Genomic DNA, 12,694 nt, shown 5'->3' with positions numbered 1-12,694 from the left:
TTCATTGAACCAACCGCCGCGACGTACACGGCACACTGGATTGCGGGATTACGCGCGATCGTGGACACCGGAAACACACGCGCCGTGGAAGTGTCTCGTCGTTAGAGTAACGCGTTCCGATCCGCCGAACACTTTCTGATCGATGGGAAGAGTAGGCCGATGCGCTTGGGTCAAGACTGTTTACCACTGATTACAGGTGACGTACTTCAGCAAATTGTCCTTGGAATCTCATTCTTATTCTCATTCCTCTTTGACGACACTGGGATATTCTGGCCGAAATGGAACACCGAAATACAGACAGTCAAGGTTAATGAACTCCTATCAGAATGCAATAACTTTTCTACAATTCTCTCAAATGAATTGATTTTTCTTTAGATTTGAATAGAAGTAGTTTTATAGCATCGTATGCGAGAAACTGTTCATGGAAATTGCTCCAAGTAGGTATAAATCAAAGTAAATTGGCAAAATAGTAGCGTATGTCTTTTATTTTTATTCAATTAGGGTAGAATCTCGATTATCTGGATTAATCGAAAAATCACAAATATTTGAGCAATAGAGAATATGATAATGAAAATATTTACAAAGGTCTACTTGAGACATCGTTTACCTTGCTTAGAAAATTGTCGTTTTAAGTCAGCCACATTTGAACAAAATTTCAAAGCTTTGCATTATATTCTTCAGACTGCGAGCTATCATTTGAGCTAAAAAAGAATGTGGCATAGAAGAAAATCGAATAATCTATATTACCTGGAAATAATAAATTGCATATGCATTCGGTTTTGAGATATTAGATCGAAGAATAATAGCTGGTGTACACATGATTGAGAAAATTGTTTTCGATCCGAATAAACCAGTTCCATTAATTACGTATTAGTCGATTTTCAAAATTTTTAAATTCCTCATATTTTATGCGAGCCCATTTTTTTATGACAGTAGAATCATAATTACTCGTTCTAATTATAGAAACATGAATGTTTGTTAGTCACGGTACTATTGAAATTTTAACGATCCGTTTAACAGAACAATATTCACTCATAATAGAAAACTCATTTATCAGTGGTTCGAATAATCGAGGCACTGCTGTATTCTCATCGCTTTTCACTTTTACGAGTTATAAGATCTACCGAAGTTAATTTTATGTGAAAACAGCAAAGTTCCGGACCATAATATTTAAAGTAAATATCGTTTTCTGAACTTTAATTTAAAATGCAAATTGCTTCTGAATTTATGCAAGGGAACCGAACTTACGGTTTCAAAACTTTTCAAGATAGATATTCATTGCTTCGAGAGAATATCAAAAGATACGCCGATCAAAAATATAATCTGAATGCTCGTATAACTGATTCGTATCTCTTTTATTGATTGATGCACTCTTCCGTGCGCAGTTTGTGTAATTCCTTATTACATCTCTAATTATTAAGCTTTCCTGAACAGCTCAATTAGTGGTTATGTTTAAATCATAATAAAATTTAGTTAGACAATTCCATGCAAATTAAATTCCATAAAATATAATTAATATTCGATGAAGCAATGAAAATTTTCCTTCACTGCCAAGAAAGCGTAATCATCGATTATGCCAATAGACTACTATAACGTCTATTCCCATAAACAATTTCCTTCTAATCATTACTACACCGAAGAATCCGTTAAAGACCACTTCAGTATAATACTCCTTTCAGATCTGCCAACAAAATGAGTTCCTCGGTCGGCCGAAGAATACGGGGAAGTGTTCGCAGTTTATTAATCATCTTCATTGAGGGAGAACCGACCTTGCGGCTGCGAGAATGAAACACGTGTAACGTGGTGGCCAGAAATCCCGCGAAGTCACTGGCAAAGCGGAAGATCAAAAGCGCCTCGAGTTGCAACCGCAAATTTACATTGCTGCTACATTTACCGGAAGTGAACGTCTCTGCAGCAGTTATGAGAGTCCGATGTCATTAGCGGCCTCACTTTCATAACCCCGCGCCAAAAAAAGAACCCATTAGCATCGCGTCTAGATCACGGTGATCGTGACCAACCACGCATCACGGAATTCGATTAAGAGATTCAGTTCGATGAAACGGGAAATCGTCGACCACGAAAAAAACGAGCACGAAGACAATTTCTTTTTCGGGTGTAGCGTGCCGGCGACGGCTGTATCGTATGTATATACATAAATGTGTATATATTGTGTATATGCACGTGTGTATGCGCAAATCTCTTGCCTACCGGAAGTGAAGGTGAAGAACGCTCCCGGTAAAGACACTCAAAGCGGATCAAATTTTTCGGAGCGATGAAATGAAAGTCCGTACGCGTTCGCCTCGTGAAAGGACTTCTTGCGAAAAAGCGATCGGATACGGCGATCTTTGTTCCTGTAAAAGCAGATTTCGGGTTGCCTTAAATCGACAACGGCACGGCTGATTCGTAGACAAGATCAGAAAGCGTACGCTCCGTTCCTCTATCGTCTTTGGGCGTGCCTGATAAAATCGTTTCTTCGAGTTCTTATTGCAGCGTTTTTTAATTAACAGGAAATATAAACGGCTGCGGATTGTTGGCAAGCTGCTAGAGTAACAAAAGCGAGCGAAGCATACTTGCAGTACTGACTTCAACTTCGTTTCAATATTCATGAAAGGTATGAAGAATGAAGGAAGGCCGATCGAAGTAGAAATTAAATCTCCAACTCGTACAATTTCATACGATAACTGTCCGTGAATTCAAATCGACTCTTCCGGTTGCTTCCATTTCCGACTCTTCTAATTAATAAACATTTTAAGCAGGACCGATTTCCCCAACAAATTCCGACAAAACATAATCTAAAGGTACTGTATCGATTTTACATATTGCCTGCAATTTGTTAAGACTTTTACGAAAGTGTTCAAATACCTTTTATGGCGGAATAACTTTATTAAATTGAAACGTTTGACTTATATTTTTTGAGATGTTAAATGGATTAGTAAATGTTCGAAGACTTTCATAAGCCAGTGTACGAATAAAAGAATGATTATTTATACCTAATCAATTATGTCTTAATAATCTTATTGAAAACTACAAAACGTAAGAATGTTGTAAAATATAGTGATTGATAGCCACAAATTATTTTTCCAATTTTAATATTATTATAGGAAATGCTTGACTTTTCGAAAGTGAAATTTTAAAAGTGTTGAAAAATAGAACATTTTACGTTCCCGCAAATCATGTATCTGAAAATAGTAGCTAAAAAATATATTGTTTCGTTAAAGTTGATTTCGAAAAGAATAATTCATGCTGTAACGTTTTATTAAATCGATAATATAGGGCCCATCCTTTCAAACTACAATATTCCTGAAGTTTCTGCCGATTTGAAGTCAATAACTGGAACAGTGAAAATCAATAATCGCGCAAAAATCCGCAGTCTGTTGATAAATTGGTACCGACAAAGAATTCCTATTAAAGTCACATTTGTATCGCGTGCCTCGACACGATGTACTATTATATGTATGACACGCTAGTAATACATACTCAGTAAATCGTTTAATAAAACGTTGTCTTCCAGTACTGATGGAAATACTTTCTCGATTGAATGGAAGAAATTAAATATTTTATAACACTTCTGATCCACAAAACATTCAGGAAAATATAAAAATCTAGTACATAATGTTTAAGATATATTGAAAATTAAACATTTCTTATGAACCATACAAAACTGAACTTCTTACATTTTCTACCAGTATTCCTGATAACGCGTTAACTATAATAAATCTTCGAATTAATTGTGTGACTCTCTCACCGACGGAACAACGAAAATACGTGAAGTAAGATTTCCTAACTCCTCGTGAAATCCTGCAATAGTAGCGGCGCGACTAGAAACGAATTCAATGAATAAACAACAAATAATACTAATTCTAATTCGGCTCTCTGGGCCAATCCTTGACTTTAATTATTCGGTCGCATCTCCCGGTACCGGGTAGCGTCGCAACGCAATTTGGTTGTCTGCTGGCGTATATATTAATCCCAGATGCCCGGAGATGAGAGAGATCAGAAGTTAATGGCAACTGCGAACGCGGATAGTATGTAATATGGTAATATCTCCGGATGGGGGACCGTGCAACCGTGGGCTATCATTTCACGGTGGAAAGTTTGTCTCGGATTTCGGTACGGTTTGCGAGGGTGCGCGGCCTCTCTGTGCGGACTTCCGCCGCTCGATATATACGGACAACATTTCCATCAAACGTAAATACCGGCAGTTCGCGACCCACCTTATTAAACTCGCTCAACCGGACCAACGGCAGCGAATAAACCCCTCACGACGACGAGCTGGACGAGAACCGCGAGCAGGACAAGGACGACCATGGTGAAGGGTGCCCGATCGGCCTCGTTAACTTAATGTCTCGGTTTATTTGCCTGTTTATTGTGACTTCCCGCTCCGAGCGGCTCCTCTGCCGGCACGCGACGCGTGACACGCTACCTAGCCAGGTGATGCCTCGGCCCCGATGCTCCCAGAGCCTCCAGGATACCGTAACAAATTGGGCGAATAAGACTTTTATGGCTGCGGAGATCCACTGGCGATCAGAGTTCAATTGGACACCCACGACTTCCATTGTTCCCGATTTGGATCGGAAAGAATGCAGCCCTGCTCTGACCTGCCACCTTTGATTAGGTGAAAGCGGGTCTTCAATTTTTATGCCCATTCGTTGGCATTTCAAACAGAATTTCTGTGTTCCTTTTTGTAAAAAATATATCAATATTTTAAAATACTTGTAGTCATTTCGAAACTCTTACTATAAACCTTGGACGCATTTATGTAATTGTTTTTATCTTGGAAATCTGGTATGATAATATTTGACTCTGATCTAGTGTAGACAAGCAGTTAATGTTTGTAATTTCATTGTGCACTGTGGCTTCAGAAAATCTTCGTAAACTAAATTTTTGTATTTTCGACAAATACTATCAATATGCCAATAGACTACACACTAGATGGCCAATTTACGGAAACATCCTTCATAAATTATAATAGCCTGTTCAGTGTACGTATCTTTCGTTTAAATGTATAACTGAAAATATTAGTTGCTTCCAGTTGAAGATGAGTGATAAAGTGTTGTTTAAGTTCCTTCGAAAGCGGAGACAAACGTGAGTTCGATCCGAATAATTAATTAAACATCCCAGCCTACGAAATAATATAAATTAGCAGGCTCGCACAAGAATTGCTACGCGATTACTTTCACCGTTTTATTCGCCGGTTTTAATAGTCATAAACGTGTAATTATTGAGAAGCGCCGGCATGGCTAAGTGCCATCAATTATCAGGCTTTATTATACAACGATTAAATTCGTAGAAATTTAGCTGTTCGTGTTAAAAGACTTCTAATCGTCCGAATTTGTAAGTGAGAACAATATGTGCAACGATCATACAAACTAATTTCTGAAAGACAAATTGTTTCTTAGCGATCTCGACGTTCTCGTAGATGATCCAACGATTTCACTAAATGCACGAAACAATGAAGAGAACGTATCGAGCATATTTTAAAGTACTCGGCCAGTTCTATGGGGAATTTGGAAGTTTCAGCCCTTCTATTTCATCATTCGTTTCTCTCGGGAAGCTCTCTGGACAAACATTCGGTTATTTCCCATAGGTGAGAAAACGATGAACGTTAACCCGACAAGTTTTTACAATTGCGCGCCGTTTTGGTTGTAGAACCTTCGGTTAACCATCGGCATCGATCCAGTCTCTGTCCAAAGGGTTTAACGCTTAGCACTCGAGTGGCGCCTCTGTGGCGCCAATGAAAATCGTTATATCATTTCCAAAATAATTTAGACATTATTAAAGACCCTTCTATTGAAAAGATTGTTAAAAACGTAACAGTTTTATGATTCAGTAGACTCAATTTCATATTCATAAATTGTACTAGGTATATCAAAAGGAAATGCAGCTGGTAAAAATAGCTATTTTAGATCTAGGCTTAAGATAGCCTGGAGTGCAAAGGGTTAAGGGTTCGTCGGCACAAACGTGGAGGTGTTGTTAGGAGAAATGACATTTGATTGTTTAAACCGGAATCGAGACGTATCGTCTCGCTTCAGAACACCTTGGACGAAGAGACAGCCGAGCTCCACTTTGGATTTTACTTTCACCGTAAACTTTTTTTGCGGTGTGCGCATTTCTTTCGTCTAACTTTTCGTTCCTGTACAGGCACACATATGCGATGCCCAACGAACGCTAAATTGTGCTAGTTATCGTAAAGAAACGCCGCGAAAGACAGTTTCACGCGAAAGGAATCCGTCAGCTTGGCCATTAAATCCGCGAATTTTCCGAATTCACAGCAGTTTCGTTACAGCAAATCCTTTCGCAGATTCTCATAATGTAACTCTTCAAAAATTTCTGTAGGGATTGCAGTAACGATAATCAGATCTACACTAAATCTTCAATCATGTGTAGAAAGGAAATTAATAAATTTCATCCAACAAATTTAACGACACTGCAGAGTTGTGGCAGATTAAAAATAAAATAGTCAAAGCGAAAAAGTCTGAGAACATTATAAATGAGATTTAGTTTATATTATTTTCAATTGATTCACACGATTCTATAAATTCATTGATTTTAATGACTTTAAATCTATGCAACCGATAAACATGTAATTCCGCAAACTATGTATCGCTATAACTATAGCCGGTAAAAAATTAATTATGCAAATAAATTTCTTTGTTTCTTAGTATACATAACTCCGAAATTATTATTACGGCTTAACAAGAACATACCTAATCATTTCCGGTGGAACGACATTTCCTTTCGGATCACAAGATGGTATCCTTATGAGAGACTTACTCTGATTCGCGGATAACATAGTTGTTAATGAGATGCGAACGAAGAACACGGAAGCAGGCGGGCAACAAGATTATTTTCCGGTGAGATATGTTTCTACATTAGCAGACATTGTCCCGGCCTCTTTGCCTTCTTTTACAATCCCGCGATTATTGGGATCAACGGAACTGCGGATCATCTTCGTGCTCGACTTTCGCCGCGGATTTTTCCGCATTGCGTACTTCATTCTTCCCTCATTCCTTCACGGTTCGATCGTGAATAGAATGAGGGAAGTCTCTTGCATCCATCGCTCGACGAAAGGATAACGAGTCCTGTCGGTCGCGATTACTATGTCCGATGGTTACCTCACTACATCTTGCATTAACGATGAGCTCGGTGCCGGTGTCCGATCGGACGCCACTGGTGCGTTACTTTCCTGCTTCGCCGCGGCGATCGGAAAAACAGCAAGTGAAAGTCGACTTTGAACTTCGGTTCCTTCATCCGGCTTCCCGTTGATCCTTTTACGAAAGGAGTCGATGATCCTTCAGGCCTCCATACCTCACAATCGTAAAGAATTTCGCGAACGATAGGCGACATTCTTTTCTTCCCACGTTAGTACACCTTTTTACTACCCGCTCGGTCAGCACGTATCCCCGAAGCCGAATTCAGCAAGGTCAATGACACAGGAAAGTAATTCCGATTGATTGCTTTCGCTGCGGGAACCTTCTCTTTCCCTCAGCCGCCATTGTGGCTATGGGATGACCAAAAACCATAATGTCAAGTCGTAATATCGAAACTTGGGGTTCCCTTCGTTTCCTTGGTCGAGAATGCGATCGAGGAGAACGTTTCGTACGGATTTGTCGTTCTTGGTACTTTCACGTGAATGATATTGAAAGTAATTGTTAAATGGAACAGAAATATAAATAGAATTTCTTGTTAATGGAGGAAATCTTTTTCATAATAGCTTAGAGAGTCCAGCGTCGCTACTGAGACGATAAGAAATATTTACATAATTAATAAGCTCGTATAATCAATCTCATGGCGCTATTCGAGCTCATTAAGATACAATTTACGATAGTTTGAGAATATTTGGTAACACCCTTTCTCTCGTAGGAAGAAACAAGTATACGCAAGTACGCAAGGTATTTATGATGGATTCAGTAACTACGTTTATTAACAAATAACAGCCGTGTAAAAACTAATAAAGCGTAATGAACTATAGAGAACAAATAACAATGAACCAGTTTGCGGTGCGGTTAGTGCTTCTTGCTGTGAACTATGGTTTTGTAAACGGGGATCTTGATGGGGATATGCTTCACCACCGGAACTGGAATGTGTTTCACCACATGGAACGGAACTGGCTTCTCGACCTTTACAGGGATGATCTTTTCGACCGGCGTAGGCACCTTCTTTTCCACCTTCGTGAACACCTGTTTCTCCACCTGCGGTAAACAGAAATCGTAATTAAACGGGCGACCATCGATGACGTTTCGGTAAAGAAATCTGAGTAAAATTGTGTACCGGATACGGGACGGGTTTCTTTACGATCACAGGCACTGGGTAGCTCTGAGGAACTTGTTGAACCTGCAGACTTGGAATCGCTAAAGCATATTTCTTCAGCACTGGTACACCTGTTTGAACAATTACGAACAACCTTAGAAGGGTTTGATAAATGATTTTAATACTTCGATATAATTTTCTTAAAATAATGGTCACTAGAAATTTGGCACGGCACAGCATATATTTAGAGTGTTGACAAAAAGATTTTAGTTAATAATGGTGACTGGAAAATAAATTTTTACCATAACTGATTTTACTAGATAAAGCCACGTAACTTTGTGTCAATGATTGAAAAATAATTTGAGTAGAAGAAAATAGGGTTTGCTTCAAGATACACACCTATATGCTTGACAACGGGAATAAAATGTTCGTGTCCTCCACCTCCATATCCGTGACCTCCACCTCCATATTCGTGTCCTCCGCCACCATATCCATGACCAAACTCAATCTCGGAGTCCATTCCTCCTGATAACGCCAAAATAACACAGTTACTACAGATTCGTACATGTAATCGTAATGACGCGACAATGTTAGACCACTCAGACCAATTTCGAAGCCGATGCCGTGGCCGCCGTGACCCACATCAATTTCGCCTAATGACAGACCATGACCTCCCAACTCTAGTTCACTGGCCAAGCAGGAACCGGCGATCATCAGAATTAGGATCTTGCAAGCAGAACGACCGGTATAAGTAAATTGCTGTCATAAACACAATAGCGATCAAAAAGGAAAGGCTACAATTTACAATGCGGAGAACGTCTTAATGTAAAATATGAGTATAAATATAATAACATTGTATAATAATATTATATAATGTCGTATAAATATAATAACAGTTAAAAATTTCGACACCCTATGAAAACTGATATCCCAGATCAATCAAACGTTGATTTAGTGGATGTAAATGAATTATAATCGTTGCAATGTAGATGTTTGACAAAATGTCTTCAAACTGCTGCCCATAAGCTTACAATGGTGACAGAACAAAGATGAACGAACATCTGCTATCCTGTATTCGGTATCAAGTACCAAGTCATGTCTGTGCCCTTTAACAATACTACCTCTAGAACAAATTCTAATCGAGGTTGACACATTTCTGTGACTTCATAATTGCCATGAGTCGCCATCAACCCTTCCGTTTTAATCGGCCTGTACACCAACACGACTCACGTACGAGGTTTTCCATTATTCCCCTGACAGGCGCATATGAGTGCTTCGTGAATATAAGATTGACTCGAGACGAATTGTTCGCGCGGAGAGTTTATATAGGAAGATCGTGGGACACGCAGCCCCACTATCTCATAGAAACCTTTTCAACACCTTCACCGTGCAGGTTACATTTCTCTATTTCTTCAAACAGCACGTGGAGCTGGCAATAATTACGGTTGCATAACATAAACAGTTCCGTGTTCCCTGAACGCCAGAACAGCGTGCAACCTTGTTCGATCGGTCTGCTCAATTTCTTTCCATTGACCAACATTGCTGCACTGCTTTCCATTGGAACTTTATCGTTAGCACTGGTTCTTACAACGGATTAGGTGAATTTCGCAGTGCGCCGATAGTACGGGTACCGAGCGACTGCTTCCTACTTCCTCGTGCAGGTTAATGTACGAGACGGTCTTGATGATCTTTTAATTGGCGCAACGATGCGAATCTCGCTAGCTTGGTTCAAGGCTTTTGTAATTTCTTCCAGTTATCACATTCCTCGTCTCTCGCCCCGCTTAACGCGTTGCTTGCACTTTAAGGGCTCAAAACTCTCGCAACAAATTATGATTGCTACTAATTCAGATTTGATGGTATGTTACAGATAACGATACAGTGTACATCAATTTTTAGACTAACGACTTCTGCTTGTTAAAATGAAAGAATTTGAATCTTTAATGAGAAGATTCATTATTTTAGAATTATTGAATATACAAACAATTATTAATTATTAATTATCAATCATCAATATCTTTTGTCGTATGTTACCATTTAACTTCCAAGTTGTTTCTTCAATAAACTCGAGATAATCGTATAATGATTGTATGCATCCAGCGAAATTATGCAGAATAACTTACCCAGACTTACTTTTGCTATCATTGATCGTGACACTTTAATGGTTTACTAATAGATCATTTTATTACTCTTTTCGCTTAATAAGGATTCGCATTAAAAGTAGTTTGACTAGTTTTCAACTACCATTTTATGCGACTGATATCTATAATATTATGGTGCTAACAAAATTTATGATTCTCTATTTCAGGCATTTCAAAACAAAAAAAGACATGTGTAAGATAATTTCAACATTTTATGGACAAACCGTTTCATTTTCGAAGCACGTATTCCCGGTTATACAGTGATTTACCGTTATTAGATCTATGAAATATAAGAAATATTTGATATTGAATACTAACCACGATCACGTTGAAACGTCATTTAATTTTGGCTTAAGAACCATCGGCTGTAATACAAACAAAGAACAAGGAAAATGAGGTACATTCTTGGCCTGTTTTTAAAGAGTGATCTTCTACTTTCACTTTTCTAAAATGCTTCTTTTTTAATTTTTGCATTAGGAAGCGGATGGGAAAGTAAAGGAAATCGTTTCTTTTAGAAACTTCCATGAAATCAAACATCCCAAAAGAGTTAAATTTTGATTATTATATAAAATATATTATAAAGTATTATATAAATTAAAATCTTCTCTTTACAATAAATTCGTGAAAAATGATTTGTGATTTTTTCTGATGCAAAATTATATTGTACAATAAATTGTATAAGAGTATTATACAGAATCAAGTAACTTATCCACTTATCTAAATCCCATTCATTGGAACGAAATTTTGGGCAATGCTCGATGTAGCGAACTTCTACTGAAGTCCTATTATCTGAACTACTTCGAGATTCATATTATATGAACTGGCTGTCTCTTGCAGATTTAATGTGTTCGTGGTAGAAACCAGTAGACAAAAGTAAATACGAGAAAAATTTAAAGGATTTAAGACAATTAATTTATTAATATCAGTTGTTGAAATTTGTTTGAGGCAGACACCAATTTGGCAACTGTTTCTTATGAATGATGCAAACAAATTTTACTTGTGCACAACTGTTATGTAGTTTCTTCGAGAAATAACTTTAAACAAAAATAATGGAATGTTTTCATTTTAGGAGGAAGGATACTTATGATAAAAATCTGGTTTATGTGAAAAACGTGTTTTAACCTTGACAAAACCGATTTAATTTGTACATGAGAATCTGTAAAAAATTTTATAAACAATTTTCAATTATTCCATTATCCAGCTATCGTGTTTAAGTATTTTGTAGACATAAATTGATATTTATTGATATAAACGTAAATACTATTATACACGGTATTTCAAAAGTCACTCGCAATCGAGAAATAAGAAGTGTCTGAGATCAATCACCTTTTCTTTATTGCAATTGCTATTCGCAGCTTCGTTTACGAGTTGTTAATGAAAAACAGTGACCAATGAGAGACGAGGTCGACTGACGCAAGGCGACCGAACCAATGAGCAGAGCTGGCCTTCGCCCGCTCGTTGGCTAGCCGATCTCGTCACTCATTGATCATTGCTTTTCATTCATAACTCGTAAACAAAGCCGTGGATTACATTTGTCATAAGAAATGGTCTAAATAAACCTTAAATTTCCGATTGCGAGTGACTTTTGAACTCCCTGTGTGAGAGTTTAGTTTTTCGTGTAATCTCAAATATATCGAAATATAAGACAAGTTACATGTGAAAATAGAGTATTTATTAACATAGAAACCACTGGAATATGAAAATTGAAAATTCGCCATAAACATCCTTTCTTCGGGTACGATGATGTATAAAAGACTCTTGCACCTAACAAACAAATGAAAAAAATGGTGTTTCAAGCGTTGTTTGCAACAATTTATATCCTCGGAAGATACATTTTCATCGTTAAGAAATTAGATGTAAAAATCAGACAAGTCACCATGCTCGTTAACAAATAACAACGTTACAGCAAGCGGGGAAACTAATTTCCATCCTGATGAATATGCATGTACCATGGGATTTCGCCGTTGTCTTTTTACAATCACTTTCTTAACATCTTCAACGGGTAGGAAAGCGCAACACCATATAAAATAAATTTATCGTAGCGCGTTATCCTATCGCAAGGATTCCGTGGCCACCTTTAGGAATGTCGTAGCAAGCTTCCCATGGCTCATTAGCAGCGGCTGATCGTGACAATCAAGCTCGCTGCACACACCTGAACTAGACCGCCTGTAACATTCACTTTCCACGGAATCTGTTCCCGATCTATCGAAAATACTAGTGAAAGTTTTGATTATGATCTCGGGCGCATTAACTTGGCTAGAGTGACGGTTGACGGTATCCGATTTACAAGGAGTAACAGGAAAAAC

At 38.1% G+C, this 12,694-nt stretch overlaps 1 protein-coding gene across 1 annotated transcript; it reads right to left on the bottom strand.

The window, feature by feature from the left end:
- Window positions 1–8,006: 8,006 nt before the first annotated feature.
- LOC144468707 (uncharacterized) lies at window positions 8,007–9,496 on the bottom strand. Its single transcript, XM_078178372.1, has 5 exons — window positions 9,485–9,496; window positions 8,856–8,976; window positions 8,650–8,775; window positions 8,272–8,381; window positions 8,007–8,192 (listed from the first exon to the last, which is right to left on the bottom strand). Exons 1-5 carry the CDS (start codon window positions 9,494–9,496, stop codon window positions 8,007–8,009), a joined length of 555 nt encoding a protein of 184 aa, XP_078034498.1.
- Window positions 9,497–12,694: the final 3,198 nt, after the last annotated feature.

Source organism: Augochlora pura, chromosome 4, assembly GCF_028453695.1.
Source record: "Augochlora pura isolate Apur16 chromosome 4, APUR_v2.2.1, whole genome shotgun sequence".
Classification (NCBI taxonomy): domain Eukaryota; kingdom Metazoa; phylum Arthropoda; class Insecta; order Hymenoptera; family Halictidae; genus Augochlora; species Augochlora pura.
Note: the sequence above shows the minus strand (reverse complement) of the source record. Positions and strands in the feature narration are given on the sequence as shown.

What these genes read in the sequence shown, in the direction of transcription:
- LOC144468707 (XM_078178372.1), bottom strand. An exon ending in CGGCATCGGCTTCGAAATTG is followed by an intron (nt 8,776 to 8,855) that starts GTCTGAGTGGTC and finishes TGGCGTTATCAG; the next exon opens with GAGGAATGGACTCCGAGATT. An exon ending in AGAAACCCGTCCCGTATCCG is followed by an intron (nt 8,193 to 8,271) that starts GTACACAATTTT and finishes TGTTTACCGCAG; the next exon opens with GTGGAGAAACAGGTGTTCAC.